We start from the raw sequence: 24,136 nt of genomic DNA, 5'->3' as shown, positions 1-24,136 counted from the left end.
CAGGGAAGCAGTGTTTCATTGATTGTGTATGGTTAAGTAATAAGTTGGTTTATTTCAAAGACAAAATTTTGAAATACTTAATAGTAAAAGTTCAGCCCTCCCCCACCTACACCTCTAACGTGTTCATGCTTGTACTCGGGTAATATGTCCTCCAGTTTCATGCATGCATGTCATGTCTGTGCAGAATTCACTTTGTGGTTGCAGTTAATTTACCTAAATTTAACACTTCGCTATAATTTTATTTTTAAGGTCTAGGGTTGCCACTGTGAGCTATATAAAACAATTTTGAGGTGTTGATAATTTTTAGCACCAGCTAAATGATTCATGTTCTACAGCAGCTAAACAGATATTTGATGACTGTCAAAAAAGAATTTTTTATATTTGCACACCTTAGAAATTATCATTAGTTGTATTTCCTATGGCTCTGTAACATTATGCGAGAAGTTGAGTTAGTTTGCAGCCATTAACACATCCCTCTTTTTCCCCCCTTTCTCTAGCACCGCCAACCATCACACAATCACCCCCGGAAGTTGTTAATGCCATGGAAGGGGAGACAGTCAACATCACTTGCCGGGCAATAGGCAACCCAGTGCCACTTATTAACTGGCGCCTAAACTGGGGTCACATTCCCCCAAGGCCACGAGTAACAACCACAAGTGACGGTGGCTTTGGCACAGTCACCATCCGTGATGTACGCCAGTCAGACCAGGGAGCATGGTCATGTGAAGCCATCAATAGCAAGCAGAGTGTCCTGGCCACTCCGGATGCAATTCTTGTGGTTAAAAGTAAGCACTGGAAATGCTGCACAAGTAATTTACTAGCATAAGAGATGGCCCAGCGGGAATGTACCTTAATTTCCTGTGGATTTCACTGTCCTGGATTCATCAGTATAGTATACAGAAATTTGTGCTTACGTTCTCATGCTTATTGCAGCATGTGGAGTCCTAAGTGTGCTCTTGGAACAAAGGACACGGTACACTGTAGTGAAAACTAACAAAAGGGCATTTATTGCACCTTTTATACAATAGGCCAGCAAGCTGAGATTGCAACTAATGAAACATGCCAATAGGCACTGTCGAATTGAGGAAGTTGGACTCGCCATGACAGGATATTCAGCGAATATGTTCACCCACATTGGACACCGGTGCCTAAGTCGTTCATGGGCGAAGTCTCTCAAATGGAGGCGCATACGAACAAGAAGGCGTCTGCAAGAGATGGTCCCGTAGAGCACCTCATTCAGTTTGCACTCGGTCAGTCCACACACACCAAGTTCTCGCAGCCAAAGAGGAGGAGGCTACTTCCTTGTGTGCCCACATATTCCCACCATCGGGTGGCATTAGCAGCGGATCACAAGCGATCTCTTGTACAGGGGACACGAGAGCCATGTAGGAAAGATAACATCAGGGAACGCGAGAGCGCTGAGTGTCCCCACAACATTGTTTTTATTTTCACCTGGTGTGCTGGCCACTGCTGTGAATGTCAGGTGCAACTAGTGAATCTGAAGTGTTAGCACAATTGCCTTGCATCAAAGTGAGGACAGCACTGCTCAGTGGGAGAATGATATAAATCTGTATGCAGAATGAATACAAATCATTAAACAGGCTAGAGCAATATATTAGGGAGGGTTCAGATGCCTGCTCATATTGTCAAATTGTAGTGACGATGAAGAAAACAGTCACAAAACTGTAAATGACGAAACTAACTTTTTATTGGGCGAAGCTGTGCGCACAAAAGCAAGTTACACTCAAAGCACAAGAGTGGCAAGCACAGTTGGCGATTGACGAAAACCTTACCAGCGCGTCAAGCGCATTGGCTTTTATACATGAGTCGTGGAATGTTCCAGAGTAATCAATGGTGCCCGTGTGTCTTCCAGAAGGTTCTACACAATTCGCGTTGAGCATACAATCATATTAGACAAGGTTCGGTGACGACAGACAACAGATAGAACCATTGATAACATCCGAGAAACCTCTGATACTTGCAGGCGCGTCCTGCGCTGAGCAAGAACATTTAACCTTTGTTGCCGGTAAAAAGCCATCACCCGAGAAAGATAAACAAGTACATCTGTCAATATCTATGGCAAAAGGTACAGAATATGTATTTTCCTCTCTCGGCAATAGAGCTGTATTGTATGTTGCCATCTAATGGTAGTTGACATATGAACACAGCTTTGCTATCATAGTGCCAATTTTAAGCATTCTCTACAAAATCTTATTTCTTGAAATTGCCACTTCTATTGCCACATCATCTTGGTCCAATATGGTAAAATAGGCTTCACTGTCAGTGTTCACATTAACAGAATGGTTACACACTTATGAACTTTTTTGAGCAAGCATTTCATGAATTGCACTCAAGTTTTTTTGTCTTCCTCTATCAAATGATGAGGAGTAGCAGTACTAGCTAGCAGTAATAGTTTTTTTTAAGAAGGATAAAAGGAGGTAAGAAATGAAGGGCCGTGGGCATCATAACTGTCTCACTTCTCATAGACACCTGAACTATCCCACAACTGGTTATCATGTTTTGAAGGAAAAAAGAGTGATAGAAAGAAAGGTGTCCAAGCATCATAATTGTCTCACTTTCTCAAGTGGACGCTAACTGTCTTGTGGCCATAGGAAAGATTCAAGATAAGAGAATCAATAGTGAAGAGGAAAGTTACAATAATATGTGTTATAATGAGAGTGCATCTAGCAGACTTCTATATAGTGCAACTGATTGAATATATGGTGTTAAGGGCCCCATGTCACAGAAAATCAGGTGTCGGCGTCAACAGAGTTGTCTGTAAGTGAAAAGTGCTGTATATATTTGGGCATATATGTATGTGCCACACCTTGCTATATGACATGCAGTATATGCAAGTTATATTGCCACACCATTCTGTCACTAAAGTTGCTCATACCGCGTCTTACATTTTTGATGAAGTTATTCCTCGTAATTTTGAGAATGACACCCTACAAAAAAATGTCATGAAACGAAACACCAACAGCGCATGCCCTTTATGTTAGATCTTCTCAGACTTGCATATTAAAAGTGTGAAACAAAACAGAAACCTGAAAATGATGAAATTTTTTTGGCACAGCTGTGCCCTACCTCTGGGATTGACCCACTCAAGAGGCTGCGTTTCTACCAGAAAGCTCGCCTTCATATATAGTGCTCGTCGCCAACGCTCCCGGGTAAACATTACGGCTACATAAGCTGTCAACTGCCGAGAAGTGTGAGAAGCAATCGGGGGTCTTTGAATACTATCGCGTTCCACTCTTAAAGGCAAAGCTTAAGCATCGTTCAAGTTTTAAAATCGTTGCACTCTATTTGACACTTTCATGTTGATTTACAGCTGTCCTTTGGTAATGTTCTTCATTTGAGCAATAGCTTCAGCGAAAGTAACTGGCTTGTTCTTCAGAGGGATCATGTGAGGCTTGATCCTGTGCCCTCTTTGGACTCTGGGAACCCAGTTCTGGGTAATTCTTATCATAGATGCTTGATGGATTAGGATGCGATTGTGTGTTATTGAGTTTTCTGCTGCTGATAAACATAAGTGAATGTGGCATAGTATGGGCACACGTTTGCTTGCATTAGTAAAGTACACTCACCATGCTCTCTTCTCGCTTCATTTCTTTTGCCAATGAAGATAAACTTACTTGTAAACTGAACTACACCTTGCTCAATAATTGAGCAATGTGAAAGTTTTGGCCATTTAGTCAGTCTAGTGCCAGGAGACAGTTGAAGGACCAGCAACAGTAATTGTTACGTTTTCATTTTAGTGGCTGTCCGTTGCATGGCACCACTTGCCAGCAACAGTAATTGTTACGTTTTCATTTTAGTGGCTGTCCGTTGCATGGCACCACTTGTGCCACTCTGCTGTAAAGGCGGAGAAAATAAACAACACGGGAGCAGTTGCAAGCATGATTCCGAGTGTAAGGTCATGCTGAAGTACATGTCGTCGGTTTCTGTTCACTGGGCGTAACCGTTGATGGGGACTGCAGAGTGAGTCGGTCTGCCTCCCAGAATTGCTCGGCTACACTCGTAACAAGTGGCGACAAGTGAAAAAGCATTCAAGTTTCTTCAAGTGTGTCGTCCTTTCACACCTCCTTTATGCACATGAGTGTCATTCGTATAGTGAATTCGACGCAACAGCACTTCGTCATGCCAGCGTTTGGCAACCTCGAAGCATTTGATAAAGGAGATGGCGATGTGGTGGCCTTGCTATGTTAAATGCCTTGAAGCTTTCTTCATCCCCAATGACATTGCAGCATAAAAACAAAAAGGCAGTATTCTTTAGTTGTTATGGGCAGAAGACGTATGCCCTCTTGCGAGATGTTGTTAAACCCACCCAGCCGGAAGACAAAACCTAGCAAGAAATTATTTCCATTCTGGGTGACCATTACTGCCCCAAGCCATCTGCTGTTCAGCGTTTTAGGCTCGACACATGCATTTGCATGGAGGGCGAGTCCGTTCCAGCAGAAGTTTGCTTCCTATGCATAAGGCTGTGGCATCAAAGGGGCGTTTTGCGCTACCTCTGCCGGGACGAACCTTGCGACCGAGTGAAAGTAGATCAGCACTATGTGCAACTACTGTCAAAAGCAGGGACACATTGCTCAAGCATGCAACTTGAAGAGAAAATACGCTTCATTGCGGAAGGGCAAGTCTACTAAACTACACAGTTTTGCACCTCCAGCTTGTAAACCTTCAAGTGGAACACACCAAGTCAACACTATTGACAACAGTGCACATGCCTATGTGTTTGACATGTGGCCAGTCGACACCGTCGCGCCTTTGCTGCCCTTCACCATGACCGTCGGCGTTTGTGGCAAGCCACTCTGTATGGCGCTAGACACCAGTGCGAGAGTTTCTGTCATTGCAAAAAAAAAAAAACATCTTCAGGAGCTACTACCGTCGGTGACTGTCATGCCATCAGATGTGCTCCTACAGAGCTTCCAGGGTGAGCGCACACAAGTTCAAGGCAAAGCAGATGTCACAGTACAGTTCCGCGACAGAAAAGCTGTCCTACCTCTGATCCTGACTGGGGAAGGTTCACCAGCACTGCAAGGTCACAATTGGATTCAAGAACTGAGCATTGGCATTGCTGTCCAGGAAGCAGATGTTCATGCTGTTTCTGATGTTAAGCATGTTATTCAAGCATTTTCTGAGGTATTTGAACAGAGCCTTGGAACTTTCAAGGTCCCAAAAGCCACAGTTCATGTTCTGCTAGATGCGGTACCCAAGTTTTTCAAGCCACGTCCCCTGCCCTTTGCCCTGAAGGATGGGGTGTCACAAAAGCTTTAGTGCCTACAGAGGGAGGGCATTCTCGAGCCAGTTGCTTCTTCAGCTTGGGCTTTGTCTATCGTACCAGTGGCTAAGAAGGACAGCCGCATCAGAATTTGCAGAGATTACTGTTAATCCAGGGGCCACGTTGGAAAAGTACCCAATTCCGAGAATTGAGGACCTTTGGGCCATGCTGTCAGGGGGTGAAAAGTTCACCAAACTGGATTTGAGGGATGCCTGCCAGCAAATAGTTTTTGAAGACTCTAGAAAGTATGTTACTAGTTCCACACATATGAGGCTATTTCAGTATTATGAGGCTATTTCAGTATACACGTCTTCCTTTTAGTGTTTCATCACCACCAGCCTTGTTCCAAAGAGAAACGGAGAACCTTCTTCGAGGACTGCCACATGTTCCAGTATATTTTGATGACATCCTTGTCACTGGCCTGAATGATTCTGAGCACATTCGCAACCTCAGTATTGTTCTCTCTCAATGTCGTGATGTTGGACTCAAGTTGAAGTTCACCTGTGGCACAAAAATGTGACACTTGTTGGAGTACCTAGGGCACATCATAAGCAAAGTAGGGCTATCTTTAAGCTTGAGCAAGGCATCTACAATCCTTCATGCACCTGCGCCCCGCGACGTTATGGAACTCCAAAGCTTTTTGGGGCTTGTGAATTTCTACAGGCGTTTTATTCCAAACATTTCTGGATACCTCCGCCCTCTGCATTCACTTCTCATGAACAAGCAGAAATGGGTGTGGGGAAAAGAGCAAGAAGATGCATTCACTGCAGTGAGTCAGCTCCTGTCCTAGTAAATTTCAGTAGGGAGAAACCACTGTATCTCAGTTCTGATGCATCTCCATATGTAATTGGTGCAGTTCAGGCATATCGAGAAGCTGATGGTTGAGAATTTGCGATTGCCTTTGCCTCCAGAAGTTTGTCTCATGCAGAGTAAAACTACAGTCAAATTGACAAAGAGGCACTGGCCTTCATATTCGGTGCTGAAAAGTTCCACCACTGCCTGTAGGGCATTTCTTTCACTGCTTGCACAGATCATGAGCCACTACTGGGATTGTTGAGTGTTGACAAGCCTGTTCCTGTGCGAGCTTCACGATGACTAGTCAGATGGGTACTGAAACTTTTTACAAGTACAAGCTCGTGTACAAGCCTGGTCTGGACTTCGGCCACGCTGATTCCCTCAGTAGGTTACTGCTGCCAACAAACAGCGTTGATGTGCCTACACCTGCTGAAATCTTCATGCTTGAAGAAGTATACCCAGGACTCTTGTTACCAGCTGTAGTAGCACAGGCTACAAGAAATGATCCACTCCTGGCTCTCATAGTTATTGACCTCCTGCAAGGAGAAGGGCTTCCAGTCAGACCAAAGGGCAGTCCATTTACAGCAAGGAGCAGTGAACTCAACCTCCATGAAGGTTGCTTGCTGTGGGGTTCCAGAGTTGTTATCCCAAAATCTCTGCAAGGCAAAGTCCTTACTCTTCGTCATTCTGGGTATCCTGGCATTGAGAAAAGCAAGTCGATTGCCAGAAGCCATGTCTGGTGGCTGGGAATCGGTGGTGACATCACTAAGAGCAAAAAGGGTTGGGCTACATGCCAAGCTTACCAGAACACACCTTAGTGCATTCAGCACATACCCTGTCCACAGACGCCATGGTCAAGGCTTCATGTTGACTTCGGGGGCCCGTTCTTAAGACATATTTTTTTGTCATTGTTGATGCCTATTCAAAATGGATCGAAGTCTGTCCAGTGGCATCAACATCAGCAGATGCTGTTACCATAGCATTGCGGACAAAATTTGCACAGTATGGACTGCCGGATGTCATTGTGTCCGATAATGGACCTGCCTTTACAAATGAGCAATGCTTGAAATTCCTGACATGGAATGGGATACTTCACTTGCTTGTACCACCCTACCATCCAGCTTCAAATGGTGTGGTAGAGTGTGTTGTACAGAGTGTCAAAAACAAGATCAAAAATAGCGGTTGTGGATCCTTCCAAACCCAAATTATTTCATTGTAGAACCATACTGCATGTGGTCACTGGCAGAGCACCATGTGAAATGCTCATGTGAAGGATGTTCAAGACACTTTTGGGTGTTCTTTGCCCCAAGTTTGCACACTTCAGTCCTGTTTAGGCAGCTTAAGCAGAAGCTGCATGCTGACAGAGGGTGCTGGTCTTCTCCGCTGCCGAATGTGGGAAACAACATACTTGCAAGAAACTTCTATCAAGGCCCACTGTGGGTACTTGCATATGTTGTGAGCACCACAGGTCAGTCAGCAGTTGCCGTCTGTCTCAGATCCATGATGGCCCTACCTGGCATCGGCACAGCGACCAATTACGTCCTCAACGCGAAGAAGTCTCCATGCCAACTGTGGGACCATTGGAGCCTGAACTTTCTACAGCACCCGGCATTGATAACCGTCCATCAGCTGTGTGCAGTACTCATTCGGCTGTTTATGCAAGCTCTGAGCCAGCCGTAAACTGTGACTGGTGGCACAGAAGAGAGTGCTTTGGACTGTCGCAACTCAGTAAGCAGCACACCTCAGTTGCGAAGGAGCACCAGAACTTCAGAATAGTGGCTAGCCAAACTTGTTGATCATGTGCTCTTTTCTGTGTCCTGTTATTCACACTGTTTGCTAAAGAAAGCACCAGAAGAAGTCGCAAGCCAATATGGCGCTACTCTCCATAATGTTTTTCTTGTATGATCTAAGGGAGGAGGACTGTTACAGTTTCTATTTTAGATGGCTGTCTGTTGTGTGGGGCCAGTTCTGTTGATGTGGGAGGAATAACCTGATCAGTTGCAAGTGCGGGTCCCCTGAGTGTACAGCTGTGGTTGTGTATGCTGTCGGTCTCTATTCATTGGGCGTACACCATTGATGGGTGGTATGCCAATCTCAGCTAAACCATTGAAGCAGCACTATTTTGTCCCTCTCCTTTGTCTGTCTGCTGACACTTAAAAGCTGTTGTTCAGTAATGAATTATGCCTGACAAAGTCATCAAGATCAATCAAAACAACAAAAGTGATTGGACTTCCTAGTTTCCCATTGGATAATTAATGAACTGTAGTAATGTTGACAATTTGGTGAGTTGTTATGGATTCACTACTAGGTAAGGATAGCGTGAGAACGAATGCAGAAAGTGCTAGTGTTGTGGTGTTTTCTTTATTGATCCTTTTCTTCTGTGCTAGCCTTATTTCAAATGGAATCAAGGAACCTGCACTACTGCAGTAGATTGTAGATGTATGCATAAGTTTGCAATTATTAGCCACCAGCACATACAGTGCCTCGTGCCTCACTGGCCTTGTCTATAGTTAGAAACGTTACTTTTTCCCCAAAAATTGTCTTCTCATGCACTACTCACAGTAGCATAAATCAATATTACAGATAAGAGAACTATACATAAGGGAAATTAAAGAATATTAAATATATTAAGCCAATATTCTTAATAGACATGTTAATTACCCTTCACTTAGTTACTCATTTTTCTTAGTGCACTTCAAATACTGGTGCACAGGATTCAATGTATTGTGAAAAAAAAAAAAAGACTGTGCTACTGCATTAGTGTTCTTTTTTTAAATATGTTTTGTTTCTTCAAAGCATTTTTCAGGCTTTTAAGGTCAAGATAATTGCACACAAATTGTGCAATTGTGCGATACATCAAAGATGATTGTCAAGTAGGCGAATATCTTAAACGAACAAGCAAATGAGCGAATGAATGAGAGACAGAGAGGAAGAGAGAGAACAAATGTTTTTCTCACCAGGTCTAAGAGTAATTATGAAACAAAGTTTTCTCTCTCTATCTCTCTCTCTCTCTCTCTAATTGACCACCAACCATCCACCAATCATTGACCACCAAACAACCTTGAAAATGGCCAGAAGAGCCAAAGAAAGCTATTAGCTTTAAAAAGATCAGCACTTTAGAGGCAGTGCTCCAGTGTTGAGCTGTCAACCTTGGGTAGATGGGTCAACATAATTTTTATAAGCAACATGTTTTAACTGTGAAGGCTATGAAAGCTTTTGGAAAAAATAGCGTCTGTGTGTCCAGTACCGAAAGCCAGCTGGCTTAAGCTTCTCTTTTACTTTGTAATGTTTCCATAATTTTTTGTTGAACATGACAATTTATATTAACCTTGTTTGTTTTCAGGCAAAGGTGTCTGCCATCCACCACTGTTCAATGACAAGGCCCAGTCAAGCTCAGAGTGTCTGCGTTGCTTCTGCTTTGGTGTTTCTCAGACTTGCCATAGCAGCAGCTTGAACAAGATAACTGTAAGTAATCCTGTGTATCATATTGAAGGCAATGTTACTCAGAGAGAATACAGATAAAATATGAATGTGCAATCTTGCATTCTCATCTAGTTTGTTATAAGTATGAGCAAGATTGCATAGCAACTAGTCCATGCAGCAATATCCTAATGACTGAAATAGGTGGTATAGACTAGGTGTATTGAAACTGAGAACTAAATCTCTCATTTCAAGGATCAGACCTTTGTTGTGCAGTTATTTTGCACATTTGCACTGGCTGGCACAGTGGCATGTGACCACGAAATACTGTACTCTTTACAGTTGCCACATGCATTGTGAGAGAGGTGCTCAGATGCAGTGTACTCGTAAACTATGTGAAGTCAAAACATTACGTAGAGCTGCATCCCAGTGCATGTGACATGCACACTGAAGTGTGGTAGCAGTGTCTTCCTTTTTTATCAACCACAGAATGAACCTTAAAAAAGTTCACTGGCCCCTTTCCCATGTTTCCCACAAACCAGCAATATGACAGGCAGTCGCAGAATGAAGTTTTCACAGTGACCCAGTATGGATTTTGAATCTGACATATAGGAAGTCATGAGGTGCCAGTGGCAGCAGTCTGCACAAGTTTGAATCTGAACACTGATACTGTTGTTGTTCTGTGTGTACTTAACTCCAAGGTGTCCACTGGTAGTTTCACTGTACACATGACTAGGTACTGTTCGAAAATAAAGAACAGAAAGAGAAGCATAGGTATAATTGCAATCACTAAGCTGCTTTTAAAGGTAAAGTGACCTTTACAGAATCTAGAGTTTCTACTAGAACAGGCCACTGCTGGAGAACAGTGCTGATCGACCTAAGGCTTCACTTCCATTTCGGTTTAGGTCAAGGTGGGCTACATGTTTTCATATTGCTCATGGATCAATATGATATGTATTCTTTCACCACAGGCTCAATTTTTATGTAGTTTTGTCCAGGGTATTGAGAGCCAAATTTTAATTTATCCCTGTACCTCAACAGTACTTCGGTTTTCGAAGACACAGGAGCACAGCCACTCCTGCATTTTTCAGGGAAGAACAAATTGGACAGGATTTGTGCTGCTACATATACATAATAGGGCAGAGGGGCAGATCAGGAACAACGAGTGTGTGGCGTTCAATGGCAGGAAAGGCATGTTCAATGCAAGAAAGGAGTGGTGTATGAAATTCCCGTCTCGTGCGGTGTGCCAGAAGGAAAGGTGCATCAATGTATGCCTTAGGAAACATATGGCTGCCTTCTTCCATCTGTCATCTTTGAATCTTGCCTTGCACTGCAAGTAATGCAGGAGTAGCTGTGCTCCAGTGCCTTCAAAAAACCAAAGTACTATCGAGGTGTGGGAATCAGTCCAAGAGAAAGTGGAAGCTTACTTCGTTTATAAGGCAGGAGAAATGTGTGTTGTGTGTTCGTCTGTTTCACTCCATGAGTCAGAGACACATTACCTCGACAAGTTTCTTTAGGGATTTTGCTGATATTGCAATTTCATGCTAAGTGCACCTTTAATGTGTAATTTTCGGTTGTTACCTGCATCATTGCTAATTTATATCTGTGCTTTCAATAAAGTTGTCTGTTGATAGTCAGTGCTTGTCCGTCCGTGTATCTTTCTTGTGTAGTTCATGTCGTTTCGTGCTGTCAATAGTTACAGTATGGAGTACCAATGTGCCCTACATACCGTCCTTTTTAAGGCAATACTATGCTCCAAAAGATAAGTTACTTAGAGTAAGGGCTGTTTTGGCAGCAGGAAAACTACGAGCTTGGCAAATTTTCATCATGTGAAACATGTATTTATGTATAATAACGAATAGGCTAATACAGTTAAACATTAATATATCGAAGTCATACAAATCGACACACTGCTTGATTTCATCAAAACTTTATTACATTGAAATGCCCTAAATTTAGACCTGATCATTTCAGAAAAGCTTACTCAGGAAATTATCTATGTATAGGCCACATCCTCCTTTTCCAAGTTTGTTGTCGGCCATGACCTCACAGTATGCACTACTGTATTCCTCTATGTATCAATGCAGTGTATAAAGTCGCATCCTCTGTGGTTATTTCTGCAGTTGATATTCTGTTGGTGAGAAGCTTTCTAACTTAGGCCACTTAAGTGTTATCAAGAAATTCACAATGCCTCGTGGCTTCTCCCATTGCACTGTATACCCACACTGATTTCCGTAGACAACACGGCTGCCTCTATGTGCCACCCTGAACACTTGTGCATTGTGCATGCGCTTTGTGTGCACTGTACGCATTTGTGCAGGCTAAGCTTTCATTTCACCACACTCACCTGATTTGCCAAGCGTGCCAATTCTGCAGGCAACCACATGTAATTCAACTACAACCTTTGTCCGTAAAGATGATGTAAAGATGATGCCACGCCGTATCGGCGTGGCATCATGTAAACTAGCTATATCTTGCCGCGCGTTTAGTATTGGAGGTTGCGTAATCTCTAGTTTCGGCAACCTGTTGGAGCACGAGGCAGACGAAGCATTTGCTCCCCACTGCCGGCGCTTTTCGTGATAGCGTCATCTCAGTGCAGGTGACGCTATCAGCCGCAGGGGCGGAGTGCACGTGGAAGATGTGAAGATATCGTCTACATGGCTTGAGACCGTATCATTCGTCACCGATTCCCAAATTCATCAAAATGAATTGTTTTCTCGTTCATGTTTGATTTTTTGATTACCTGATAATTGGAAAATTTTGCGACCCCTTTCTGTTTAAGAAAAATCAATCAGTGACTGTACTTATTTCAATATAAGGTTGAATTTTAATACAATAGAACTTCGATATAACAAAGCAAATTGCCAATTTTACTTACTTTGTTATAGCAAGGTTTAATGCAATTCTTAAAGGGACACTAAAGGCAAATACTAAGGCGACGTGAACTGTTTAAATACCATTCCAAAAAGCTCACAACGCTTGTTTCATGCCAAGAAAAGACTTAACATAGTTTACGAGAAAACTGCATCTGAAGGGTCTGAATATCATTTTCGAAATTATTTCCCACCACCTAACCCGGGGAATGGTGACGTTGTATATGCCGTCACCACCCTTTGCTGCTGTCGGTGAGTAAAACGGCACCAGACAGACGGCGGCACCGAGCCAAGACAGAGCGGTGGATTCGCCGCTGCAGCTGCTTTTTGGTCAAGTGGCGTAGACCATTCGGGCATCTCGTGACATCACATGGAAGTTTAATTCTCTACTACTTGAAGTTTGTGCGACTTTCGCGAGCCAGCAAAACCAGCACAGCACTACGTGATAACGAAACTACTGCAACACGAAAGCATGGGCGGTGCAGAGTCAAGCGAAAACGAAACCTTTCGACTGCCTGTGTTGTTGTCAAGGGTAATTTCAATGAGTTCCTTTTTCTAAAAATGAAATAGAACTGGACAAACAGCATTTTAATTCATCTTGCAATACAAGGATGTTTTTTCCAATGAGTTCTTGAGTACTAGTAACAAAATTTATCTGAGGAGAGCTTTCGTCATCGGGCAAGTACTTGAATGTACCAGGGGAGTCTCTAATCACGTCTTGCATTTACCTCAATTTCTAGATTATTAAGTCTCTGTTTGTGATAATATTGATGCCTTAGAGATTCTCGAGCACTTATCTGTCACTTTAGCTTGACTCAATATTTGCCTTCAGTGTCCCTTAAAGGTAGGACTGAAGGTGAAGAATATGAAGCTGCTGGGCCATGCTTGGATGTTGATATTCTTGAGAACATGCGGAGTGCAAACAGTTCCACTTTCCGTGAAACTGTCTGTAGTTAATAAAAAGAGAACGTATCTGAATGTGCAAAAGCCCAAATGGTGTTATAAAACACATAGTTTTTATAAGCGTATGATTGCTTGGTGATCATTATGACAGTAACATTGGTGTTAGGTCACATGGCAAGTAAACAGCTTTAAGGATGACAATTTAATGCAGTGCGTTGTCTCTCATCATTCTACACAACCTTCCTGGTTAAACTAAATATATGATTTATTGTTTAAGCATTAGCATCCATATTGTTTTCACCTGTGCACAGAAGGATGTTTTCATCTACATTAAATTTCATTACCTACTTTGAATGGTTGTTGGTAGATCCTTGCAAATGTTTACAGAAATTAAGATACTTCATAGTGAAGCTTAGATTAGAATGACAGAAAGCTGAGCTAGTTCGTGGCATTGTTGTCCACTTCTCTTAATTCTCTTGTGTCCGTGTCTGCACGCCTTAACCCCTTTTTTGCATTATGAATCCTTATGAACTAGCTCGGCTTTCTGTCATTCTAAGCGTCATTTCTAGTACTCTGAGCCCCTTTTCGTCATTCATGTTGTCCATTTCACTTCTCTTGTGTCCATATCTGCACGCCTTAACCCCGTTTTTGCATTATGAATTCATAGTGAAAGCAGGAATGCTTATAGATGTCATTACATGTGAGCAAGTCTTTAAAAAATCCTTGCATACGAGGCTGTATGATGCTTACTTCCTTGTATTTTTTCTGCAACATTGCCAGATTCCTCTAGCCAATGAAGTGTCCGTTGCCACTATGAGCATTCTTCCCGATGGAAGCTACATGGATGTCACAGAAAAGTTTAGGCCTAACCAGAATGCAGTTCATTCTAACCCTGCAAATCGAGAGTTCAAGATAGACAGCCAAGTAAAAACATCAGAGGCACCTGTTCACTATTACTGGAGCCTGCCTGCAGAATTTCTCGGAAATCAGGTAAGTAAATTAAGCAGGATTTATGAGGACAAAAATGAAAATAACCTTATTAAAACATTTTCTTGGGTTGGTACATAACCGAGAAGGAAAAACAGTGGCGTGAAAAGAAACAAGTGCAAGACAACCACACAGGACTGGTGCTTACTTCAAATTGAGATTTATTGAAGAAATGCAATATTTATATGTACAGCACAAGGAACCTGTAGTGTATTTCCTGTAAATTTGGCACATATTTCATTCATGCTTTATAAGGTTACATTTAAATACGAAAGAAGTGTTGTTGGTGATCCATGCATCTTAGAGAATTTCATTGAGTATTTATCCAGTCAAGTCTTTATAACTAAGCACTTGGGACCTTTAAAATCTTTTGTTAAGCAGGTCACTTTGTTGTAAAAATTTTACGCCTTACCACTAAAGACACCATAAGCACATTTTAAAAAGTTAAACGTGAATTTCAGTGATAGTGAAATAAGTTACTAAGTTTAAAGAAAAAAAACGAGTCGCAAAACACAAAAGACAAGAGGAGAGGTTCACACCACAACAACTGGGCAAGTGGAGAGGTTCACACCACAATGACCAGTCGTTGTGGTGTGAACCTCTCCTCTTGTGCTTTGTGTTTTGCAACTGCTTTTTTCTTTCAACTTTGTACCGACTAGCCCGGATTTCAACCATTCACTAAGTTTATTCTATGCAATTCGTCTGATGGAATGTGCAACTGCAGCCAAATTTATGGCATCAAGGCTCATGGCATGCTCCAAAGGGAAAGCTAGGAGTGACAGAAGGTTAATTACTACAGAGTGTTTAATGCTGCTATTGCCTTCCTTGTCAAAATTCTTGGTTCGTTTGTAAACTCAGCATCACTGCTTCCGTTGTCAACCTTTGCCTACTTCCCATCCTCATTGTTCAAAGAGTTCGCCAGAGTTTAGAGTTTGCTACTTAGCGCCACTGCCGTGCAGGAGCGCAAATAAGGTTGCGCATAATTTGGTATCGTTTTTCCAGCAGGCCATACTGTGCCACTCGTCAGTGTTTTTGGCTGCTTGGCCTGCTAAGTGTTTGCTACTTCAAAATCCAGATTTCCCCACATGGTCTTTGTTGTGGTGTTGACCGGCATCCCCTAGGCACGCCACAGCTCCCTATGGAGAAGGAAAAACAGTAGTGTGAAAAAACAAGGTCAAGACGAGTAGAGAGGACTGGTGCTTGTCTTGACCTAACCTAACCTTGTGTGTACTCATCTCGTCCTTGTTTCTTTTGCACTTCTGTTTTGTTCTTCTCAGTTATGAATTAACTCGTCCCAAGAAAATGTTTTATTAATCCCTGTGCAGGCTGCAGAGAGCAGTGATGGCACCTCCATAGGGAGCTCATATGGTCTGGCTTACTCCACCATTTATGTAAGGTGAAAATGACTAGCTGGGCATAAATGCATAACTTTAACTATAATATGGTTAAAGTTAATATTAAACAATACTTGTACCTTTTCTTTCACAGAACTGTTTTTGACTAAGATAATCTTGGCAATCTTGGTGTAACACAACAGTGAATCATACTTGGAATAAGTTTTCTTGTATGCACCTATTATTATTATTAGGGGTGTGCAAATACAGAATAGTAGATTTTGAATCGAATGTCGAATCGAATCAAGAAAAAAAGCCAAATATCGAATCAAATATCAAAAAACTTTTCACAAGATTTTATGCTTACAAAATTTTGGCAAGAAAACACGGTACTGCGCATGCTCAGGAGTATCCTAGCATTGCATAACAAGAATGTACTAAGCTATCAGTAATGTTAATACATAGAAGTCAAGATACGCAGTATGGTCTACTCTTATTAAAGTAAATGCCAAATTAGTATGCCAGAACTGATTGCAGCTCAGTTCTAGTATATGAAGATCTGGAAAACGTTTTTTCTCCATAGATTTTCTGTTGAGCAGAACCAAGTGCTTCTTTTCCTCTGAAACTAATGAATTAGTGACGTTCTATTGTACTGAATGCCAATGAGGTCCTCAGTTTAATAGTGGCCCTGAGTATTGCGGCAATATTTTATTTTTTGCATAGAAAGTTTTGCTTTCCAGTTTTCCTCCAAAGTACAGAAGGGCTGTTCTAACTTGACGGCAGACGGGTTAGTACAAGGTCAATCTACACGACAGACAAAATGACTGCACATCACAGGACTCAATCACTGCTCCGCGCATAGCTGGCACTGACAGTAAAGAGCAGATGCCGTCCGTGCAGTTTCATTGTCAGATTCGGCGCGTCATTTGGCACCTGTCAAAGATTCTGAAATCTGGAGCATCACATCAAGCTTACGTGATGCTCACTATCACTAACGTTCACTATTTGATTCAATTCAGTGATATTTGAGTATTCGCACACCCCTAAATTTTATGCCCGCCAATTCCCCTTGGCCTACAAAGGTACCCCAATGGAGTCAGAGTATTAATAAATGATTAAGTATATAATTATACATGTAAACATTCATTGTCTTCTCAGCATTTTCAATTGTCAAAAGTGTTTTATTTGTGCCTTCAGATCAACAGCTATGGAGGTCAGCTGAAGTACACCTTTAGGTACGAAGCATCGTCAAGACCTGTACAAGCGGCAGACATTATCATCAGAGGAAATGGGATCACATTGTATCACACCCTGAGGCAGTCATATGGTCCCCTGAGAGACAATACTATTGAAGTACAATTTGTGGAGGTAGGAGTTTGAATTGGACGCAGAGCTTATAAATTATTGAAAGGGAAAATTGTCATCCACCTGACTGTAGCACGAAGCTACGGAGGACTCTTTTTTTTTTTTTTTAATCAACCACGAAGCTTTCTTTTTGAGAAACCTGATATGTAGCTTCGTGCTACAGTCGAGTGGATGACAATTTCTCCTTCTGAACTTTCATCCACCTTGTGGGTTTCTGCAGAACTGATTTCTACAGAACTGAGCTTACTATTTAATATACTGTCATGCCTTGTGATTACATTTAACAGCTATAAAAGTCATATTTTCAGACATAAACTTCATCAAATTGCAAATTTTGTTAAGCCAATGTTTTAATGCTTTAGCAGTGCAAACAAATTATTATGTCCTTATAGAAGCCCTATTAGTAGATATGTTGTTATTGCATAATATCTTGAAGTATTGCATAAATGAAATGTCCAGATGCAAATTGTGCAGCTGCATCAGCTAAAGTGGCATAACCAAAGCAGTGGTCTCATGATTTAGGTGTTTTTGTTTTTGTTTTTGTTCAATGTTCTTTGTTCAATATTGAAGCCCATTACTTTATGTAAGGTAAGCTGCAATTTACTGGATCACACAGAGGACTCTTTGCACATGAAAACATACTATTTACGCCAGTGTAAATGCGCTGACATGAGTCAAATGATTAGCTTGGCAAAGGGTGGGCAACTCTGTGAGCTTGCAAGATTTCCAAAATGCCATGTGCAGTATGCAAATCAAAGTACCCATGCATTGTGAAAGATTAGAAATGCAGTGCAAAATTTCATTGCAAAACTGGTGTAGTACATTGCCTTCTACAGAAATTATTCAAGAGACAAACAATTTCTTGATGTTTAAAATTTCAAGTTATTTAAGTTGATTAAATTGATGTGGCACTGTACTGTGAAGTTACTGACCTCAGAATATGATAGGATTTTTTTATACTAGCAGCATACCTGAGGCAGCAGTACCCATCTTGTGTAGTTTCAGTGGCTGTCGATTAAATTTCTTTTTTTTTTAATCCACTATGTAGCTAGCTGTATGGTTGGTTTGTAATCCCTTGTTAATGAGCTGATTGCTTTTGTTTCTGTTTCTAGGGCGAATGGCACAAGGATGCCCGACACAGTGCCATCGGTAGCCCCGACACAGCCACTAGGGAAGACATCATGCTTGTGCTACAAAATGTGGAAGGCATTTTTATTCGAGCCAGCTTTGACAGTGAACTGGCAGAGTCAAGGTACGTGCATGCGCTTTCCTCACGGGAATCCAAAACGGTTATAACAGCACTGTCGGCTGTTTTCATTGTTTTAAAATTGGCCAAAATAACTTTGGCCGATGGAAGATCTTGCAGTTGTAGTTATTTCAAATGCATGTAGTTTTACACGCACACTCATCCGACTCTGTTACTAGTATGCTCATTGGTTTGACCTTTATGCACTTATGAATATATATAGTCACAATAAATGTATGTATATAAGTTCAGATGTTGCTTTGTGTATCACGGCTTTTTCTCAGAACAAACATCACACACCCCTGCATTAGTTGCTTTGCACTTCAAATCCTGCATTCATTTTACCTCATTCTCTATTTCAGTGTTCATGGCCTCGAGATGGACTCGGCTTCTTATTCAAGTCCCAAGAACCCTCCTGCTTCTTTTGTGGAGCAGTGCTCATGTCCAACAGGTTACACTGGAAATTCTTGTGAGGTAGGATTTTGTTGTAATGTGGGTACATGACATGTAATGTAATGCGTGGTGTACAGAAATGAATAATGCTTTAATTATTTGTGGGGAATACTCAGAGCTGTCATGTTCATATGAACCACACTTGTTGCGAGTGTTTTGAATGAGCAAAAGTCACCTGGACAAGTCATGATATCACGTAGTGGCATGCAATTCAAATTGCTGTTTTTATGTGTGGCAAAATGCTCTTTACTTGGGCTAAAAATTTAGTATGTTTAAAAAGCGAAGGTAAAATTATTTTAAAAGAGAACTAGGAACTAGGGAAAAGAACTTTCTTTTTTATATGTTTGGGTGTCTGTATGAATATTCCATTTCATTCTCTAGAACTGTGGTCCTGGCTACATCCGACGGCGATCTGGACCCTACCTTGGCGAGTGCGTTCAAGGCGTGCTCCCTTGCAATTGCAACGCCCACTCGAATTCCTGTGACCAACAGACTGGCCGCTGTCTGGTAAGGCTTATTTTAGCTGCTGCTATTCTGATCAAATGTATTCAACTTTCCACAGTACCCCTTGATTTGTGAGTAGAGCTGTAGAAAGTCATTATGTGTGTATGCTACTTTATTCAATATTTAATCTATAATCATAATCATAAGCAAATAACTATTATGCTAGACCATCTCTCAGACACCTATGCACTCTATTCTTAACCATCAATGTCATACTCTTCCCTCTCACTGTGCCCACTTCCAGGCCTGCTCATGCGTAGATTGCAATGATTTGTACCAGTTACTAATTCAACTAGGTTTGTCGAGAGTTTCAGTCACATGTTTTTATTCCTCTGTGTGGAGACATTGCTTACAGTGTAAAAGCACACTTCCATGCCATGCAGAGCTACTTGCTCGGCAGTCATGACAAATTTAGTAAATATTTGTGCTCATTCTGATTACCCCAGCCTATTTTTTAAAGCATTGCCAGTCTGTTTACACTGTACATTATATCCATGCAACTGTTTAGCTCACTACTCCAATTACTTTGTCTGGATCAGCTCTTCAATATCCCACATTTCGATGCGGGGGAAATGCAACAACGTCCTTGTTCCGTGCATTGGGTTCATGTTAAAGAACCTCAGGTGGTCAAAATTAATCCAGAGTCCTCCACTACGGCGTGCCTCATAACCTTGTTGGGATTTTGGCACATTAACCCCAGAATTTAATTCAGTTCTTTGAAATCATTCAAAAAGTTGTTCATCCTCTGTACCACTGAACAGGCATAGATGCAATAGACACAGTGAAAAAGTTGCACTCAGTGTTGACGCAGTAAAAACCACAAATACATACTAGGAAGCTTGGCCAGCAACTGGCATCGTGGTGTGCATAAAGTAGTCCTGTCATTGACTGGACAAGTGGCATCCATGTTAATTCTAGACAACAAACGGAAGCTGAATTTAGCCCATTGTCTCTCAAAGCATCAAACACAAAAGCTTTTTTTTTTAATCAAGAATGTTCAAGATATGTTAATCGCTGTTTCTATTACTGGGTTGCTCTCTTAATAGGTTTATGCTTTATTTATTATTATTATTATTATTATTATTATTATTATTATTATTACCCTCAAGGCCAAGGGGCATTGCAGAGGGGAGTGGTATGAACAGTTTAAAAGGTTACAAGAATGCAGTATGTTACAATAAAAAGAAGAAATACTCATTGCTGTTATTATACAATGTTAGCTAAGGTACAAGTGAAAGGAATACAGTCAGGTTATGAAAACTAGACAGTAATAATGTTTGGCAAGTACAAAATAGCTGCTACTTATACAATATTAGCTAGTGCTAGTTTAAAGGCATTGTTATCTGTAATAGTAACAATGTCTGGAGGAAGGTGGCTCCATTCCCGAGATGTTCGCGGAAGAAATAACTGAAAAAAAGACTTTTGGTGTGGCACGATACGAACCCTACTTTGAGGGAATGGTCAATGCGATGAGAAACATACACTGGTGGCGTAATTAAATCAGTTCATAGCAAATGGTGGTATTATAATTTATGAAACAGAGCTAGTCGGGATATTTTTCGGCGAGAAGCCAATGGCGGTAAGTTGAGGTTAGTTTTCATAGTGCTTATGCTTGCAGTTCTGTTACAGATGGAAAGAATGAAACAAACCGAATTATATTGAACAAGTTCAAGAGAATTAATTAGATTAACTTGGCATGAATCCCAAACAGCCGATGCATATTCTAATTGTGGGCGTATTATTGTTATACAGTAAAAGCTCGTTAATTCGAACTTCAGTAATTCGAATTTCGGGATAATTCGAACCGTACTACTTGGTCCGGCCTAGCTCCATAGAAGTCCATGTATAAAAAAGCCCGTTAATTCGAACGTGAGTTGGTTCTGCCACGGTTAATTCGAACTACGCGCCGCCGCGCCTGGGCGGCGTGCCGCCTGGCACATGGCCAGAGCAGGCCTTCTTGTCGCGAGGCTGCAGCGGCTGAGTTGCCTCCAAAATGGGGAGAGAAGGAAAAAGCGGGTAAAACCGGTGCCAGCACCCGGCGCAGAGGCTGGAGGGCAAGGGGTGACAGCTGTGGCAACAGCTACGCCCTCTCTCTACCTCCGAGAACTGCGGTTTCCGGTTTTGAGCCGCCAATCTTAGAGGCCTAAGAATCTTGTCGTATAGCTGCAGTTGTTAACCGATGGATGGCGCAACCAGCACAAAAAATACAGCGAATCCAGTACATCGCAGCGCCGCTAGCGCTCGAGAATTGAACGAATAGGAGGAGCCTTCGTCAACGTCTTTGTCCTGAACTCGCGGTGGTCTCGGCCGCTTTCGGCAGCCTCGAGTTTTCTAGTTTTCGGCGCGCTTATGGTGCATCCACACGACGGACGGCTCCGCGCAAATCTGTGCCGCGGACGCTTATTCCGCCGCCCGTCCGGCTGCGAAGCGCATCCACACGACGGACGGACTGAGCAGACGACCGCGCCGGAAAAATAAAGATGGCGGCGCCGCCCGAAGCGACTGCCGTCCGCCTCGAACCTGTCAAGTAGTCGTCGTCCACTGTGTGGCCCGTAACTTTCAAACTGAGGCTTGTAATTGGTTTAAATTTGTGTCCGGAAGCTTCGACAGCAATGTATTCGTCATGAGTGGGCACCGTTACCGAAAGAGATACTCAGATTCTCGGCGTGTAGGCTTAACGAGTGGCTGTATTGGCTGAACATGGCCTCGAAGATGTTGCGGCGGCCCGGGCGGATTTCAGTGACCGTAAGTTAATATGATTGCTTGTTTCTACTCACGCTAGATGGCGCCATCGGTGAAACAAAGATTTTGTCACATATGTTCTTTACTCTGAATGAAAATGAAGACCGAAAGGGAACGACGGGGGGGGGGGGGGGAGTAGCCGCAATGGCTGTTGTTTTGTCCGAATCGGATGATGACGGGCGCTTGTTTCATCGAAAGGGGTCTTGTTACGCTCTCGTGTCCGCGTAATCGATGAAAGTCGTGTCCCACAACGCGGGGAACTGCTCCACGAGATGTAAGAATAACAAAGTTGCCCCGTCGTTCAGGTTCATTTCAGTCGCTCTTGTGCGAGTCGCGCGTCAGCAGCGATGAAGCTGTTAAAGATCCCAAAACCGCGCTTGTTGCCAGACTGTAGAGCTACTAGGCTAAATCCGCAGCATTCGACCCCCAAAATCCGGATGCGAAAAATAGCTCGGCATTTTCCGTCCGTGGGGGTCGCGGACGACGTGCGGACGGCACAAATCGGTGACGCGTGGTCACGTGATGCGCCGTCCGTCGCGAAAAAGACGGATTTCGTCCGTCGTGTGGATCCACCATTACGACCTTTGTTGTGCGGATCGCTTGAAAAGTTAGGCCTCGGTGGTGTGCTTCGCCGTGCTGACGTGCGGTTTCAGAATGGCGTGCGCCCGCGGTAAATACTACTGCGCCAAAACACTGAAGGATAAATGCGACATCTTACGGGAAGTGGACGCCGGAGTCTTGTCGAAACAAGAAATCGCCAAGAAGCACGGCACCTGCGCACGGAGACTGCGTCACTAGCGTCACCGCTCCCATGTCGGACGTTCTGAAAGACGTTTCCTTTGCCGACTACGTAGACGTGGATGCGAGCGCAGTTGTCTGTGGTGTGACCACAGACGAGGACATCATTTCCCAAGTTAAAAACATAGAGCCTGTCGCTGCCAGTGACGACGACGAGGAAGACGACGAGGCACCGGTGCGGCCCTCCGCTGCGGAAGTCATGGCCGGACTTAATGCCGCCCGCCTGTTCTTCAGTTTTGAAGAAAGCGAAGAGGAAGCCTTCCGCAACATTCGCTCTTTAGAGCAGAAAGTGCTTGCTGTTGCCTTCAAAGAAAAAAAGCAGACCACAATTACGGATTTTTTCAAACATTAAATTGAACTGGCGCCATGCCCTGCTGCTTCCTGGTCGCGGTGTCCTGTTTTTCTTCATTGCTTTCGTTAGTTCGAACTTCGTTTAATTCGAACTGAGATGGCGTCCCCTTGCGGTTCGAATTAACGAGCTTTTACTGTATACAGCAGTAGTTTTAAAGTTGGCGGAGCGGAATGAAAATTTCAGTGCAAGTAAGCTTACATCCGGTTGGCATTGTTAATTATGTAATTAGTATGAACAGCCCATGACAGGTTAGTCGTAATATGAACTTCAGGGTACTTATATCTGTCAGCGGATTCAAGGGCAATGTTATCCAGGTAATACTTAGGTAAGGCATGAGCCGCTCAAGATATTCTTATTACTTTGCATTTGTTAATATTAAGTTCCATTAGCCATTTCTTACACAAGCTAGAAATAATGTTTAGATTGGCCTGCAGTGCACTTATGTCATCGGAGTACTTATTTTGCAAAAGACGGTGCAATCATCGGCAAAAAGGTGAATATTTGAGGATATTTCGAAAGGAAGGCTGTTAATATAGATAATAAATAAAAGAGGACCTAGTACAGAACCTTGTGGTACACCTGAACATACTTTAGTGAAGGCTTTAGTGTTTAGTGACTACTTTAGTGTTAGCACTGACGAACTGAAAATGATTGGTTAAAAAACATTCTATCCATTTTATGAGGTTACAGTCAGGATTAAAAAGGCTTAGTTTGTATATTAATAGCTTGTGACATACCTTATGAAATGCTTTAGAGAAATCTAGGAAAATTCAGTCGGCAAATGAGGATTGATCTAGAATGCATTGTAACTTGTGTGTAAACAAGATGAGCTGTGTTTTGCACGAATATGTTCTCCGGAAACTATGCTACGGCTGACGTGATGTTTCGAGAAAATTAACCAGATGGCTATATATGATGTGCTCCAGCATTTTGCAACAGATGCTGGTGAGAGATATTGGTCTATAACTAGCGGGAGAAGATTTAACACCTGATTTGTGGATGGGAACCATCTTCCCAGTTTTCCATTGTGTAGGCAAAGTAGATGCGTCCACTGATTGTGAAAAAAGTTTGGTTAATATG

General features: G+C 42.5%; 1 protein-coding gene across 27 annotated transcripts in view; it reads left to right on the top strand.

The window, feature by feature from the left end:
- trol (terribly reduced optic lobes) overlaps window positions 1-24,136 on the top strand; it is a 623,238-nt gene that overhangs the window by 375,530 nt on the left and 223,572 nt on the right. For all 27 annotated transcript variants that reach the window (XM_075684186.1, XM_075684204.1, XM_075684193.1 and 24 more), the window contains 7 exons: window positions 498-785; window positions 9,423-9,544; window positions 14,056-14,265; window positions 16,794-16,964; window positions 18,074-18,213; window positions 18,570-18,681; window positions 19,042-19,167. In XM_075684186.1, coding sequence (XP_075540301.1) covers window positions 498-785; window positions 9,423-9,544; window positions 14,056-14,265; window positions 16,794-16,964; window positions 18,074-18,213; window positions 18,570-18,681; window positions 19,042-19,167 — 1,169 coding nt within the window. The remainder of the gene's footprint in view (window positions 1-497; window positions 786-9,422; window positions 9,545-14,055; window positions 14,266-16,793; window positions 16,965-18,073; window positions 18,214-18,569; window positions 18,682-19,041; window positions 19,168-24,136) is intronic.

Source organism: Dermacentor variabilis, chromosome 3 (genome assembly GCF_050947875.1).
Source record: "Dermacentor variabilis isolate Ectoservices chromosome 3, ASM5094787v1, whole genome shotgun sequence".
Taxonomy (NCBI): Eukaryota; Metazoa; Arthropoda; class Arachnida; order Ixodida; family Ixodidae; genus Dermacentor; species Dermacentor variabilis.
Note: the sequence above shows the minus strand (reverse complement) of the source record. Positions and strands in the feature narration are given on the sequence as shown.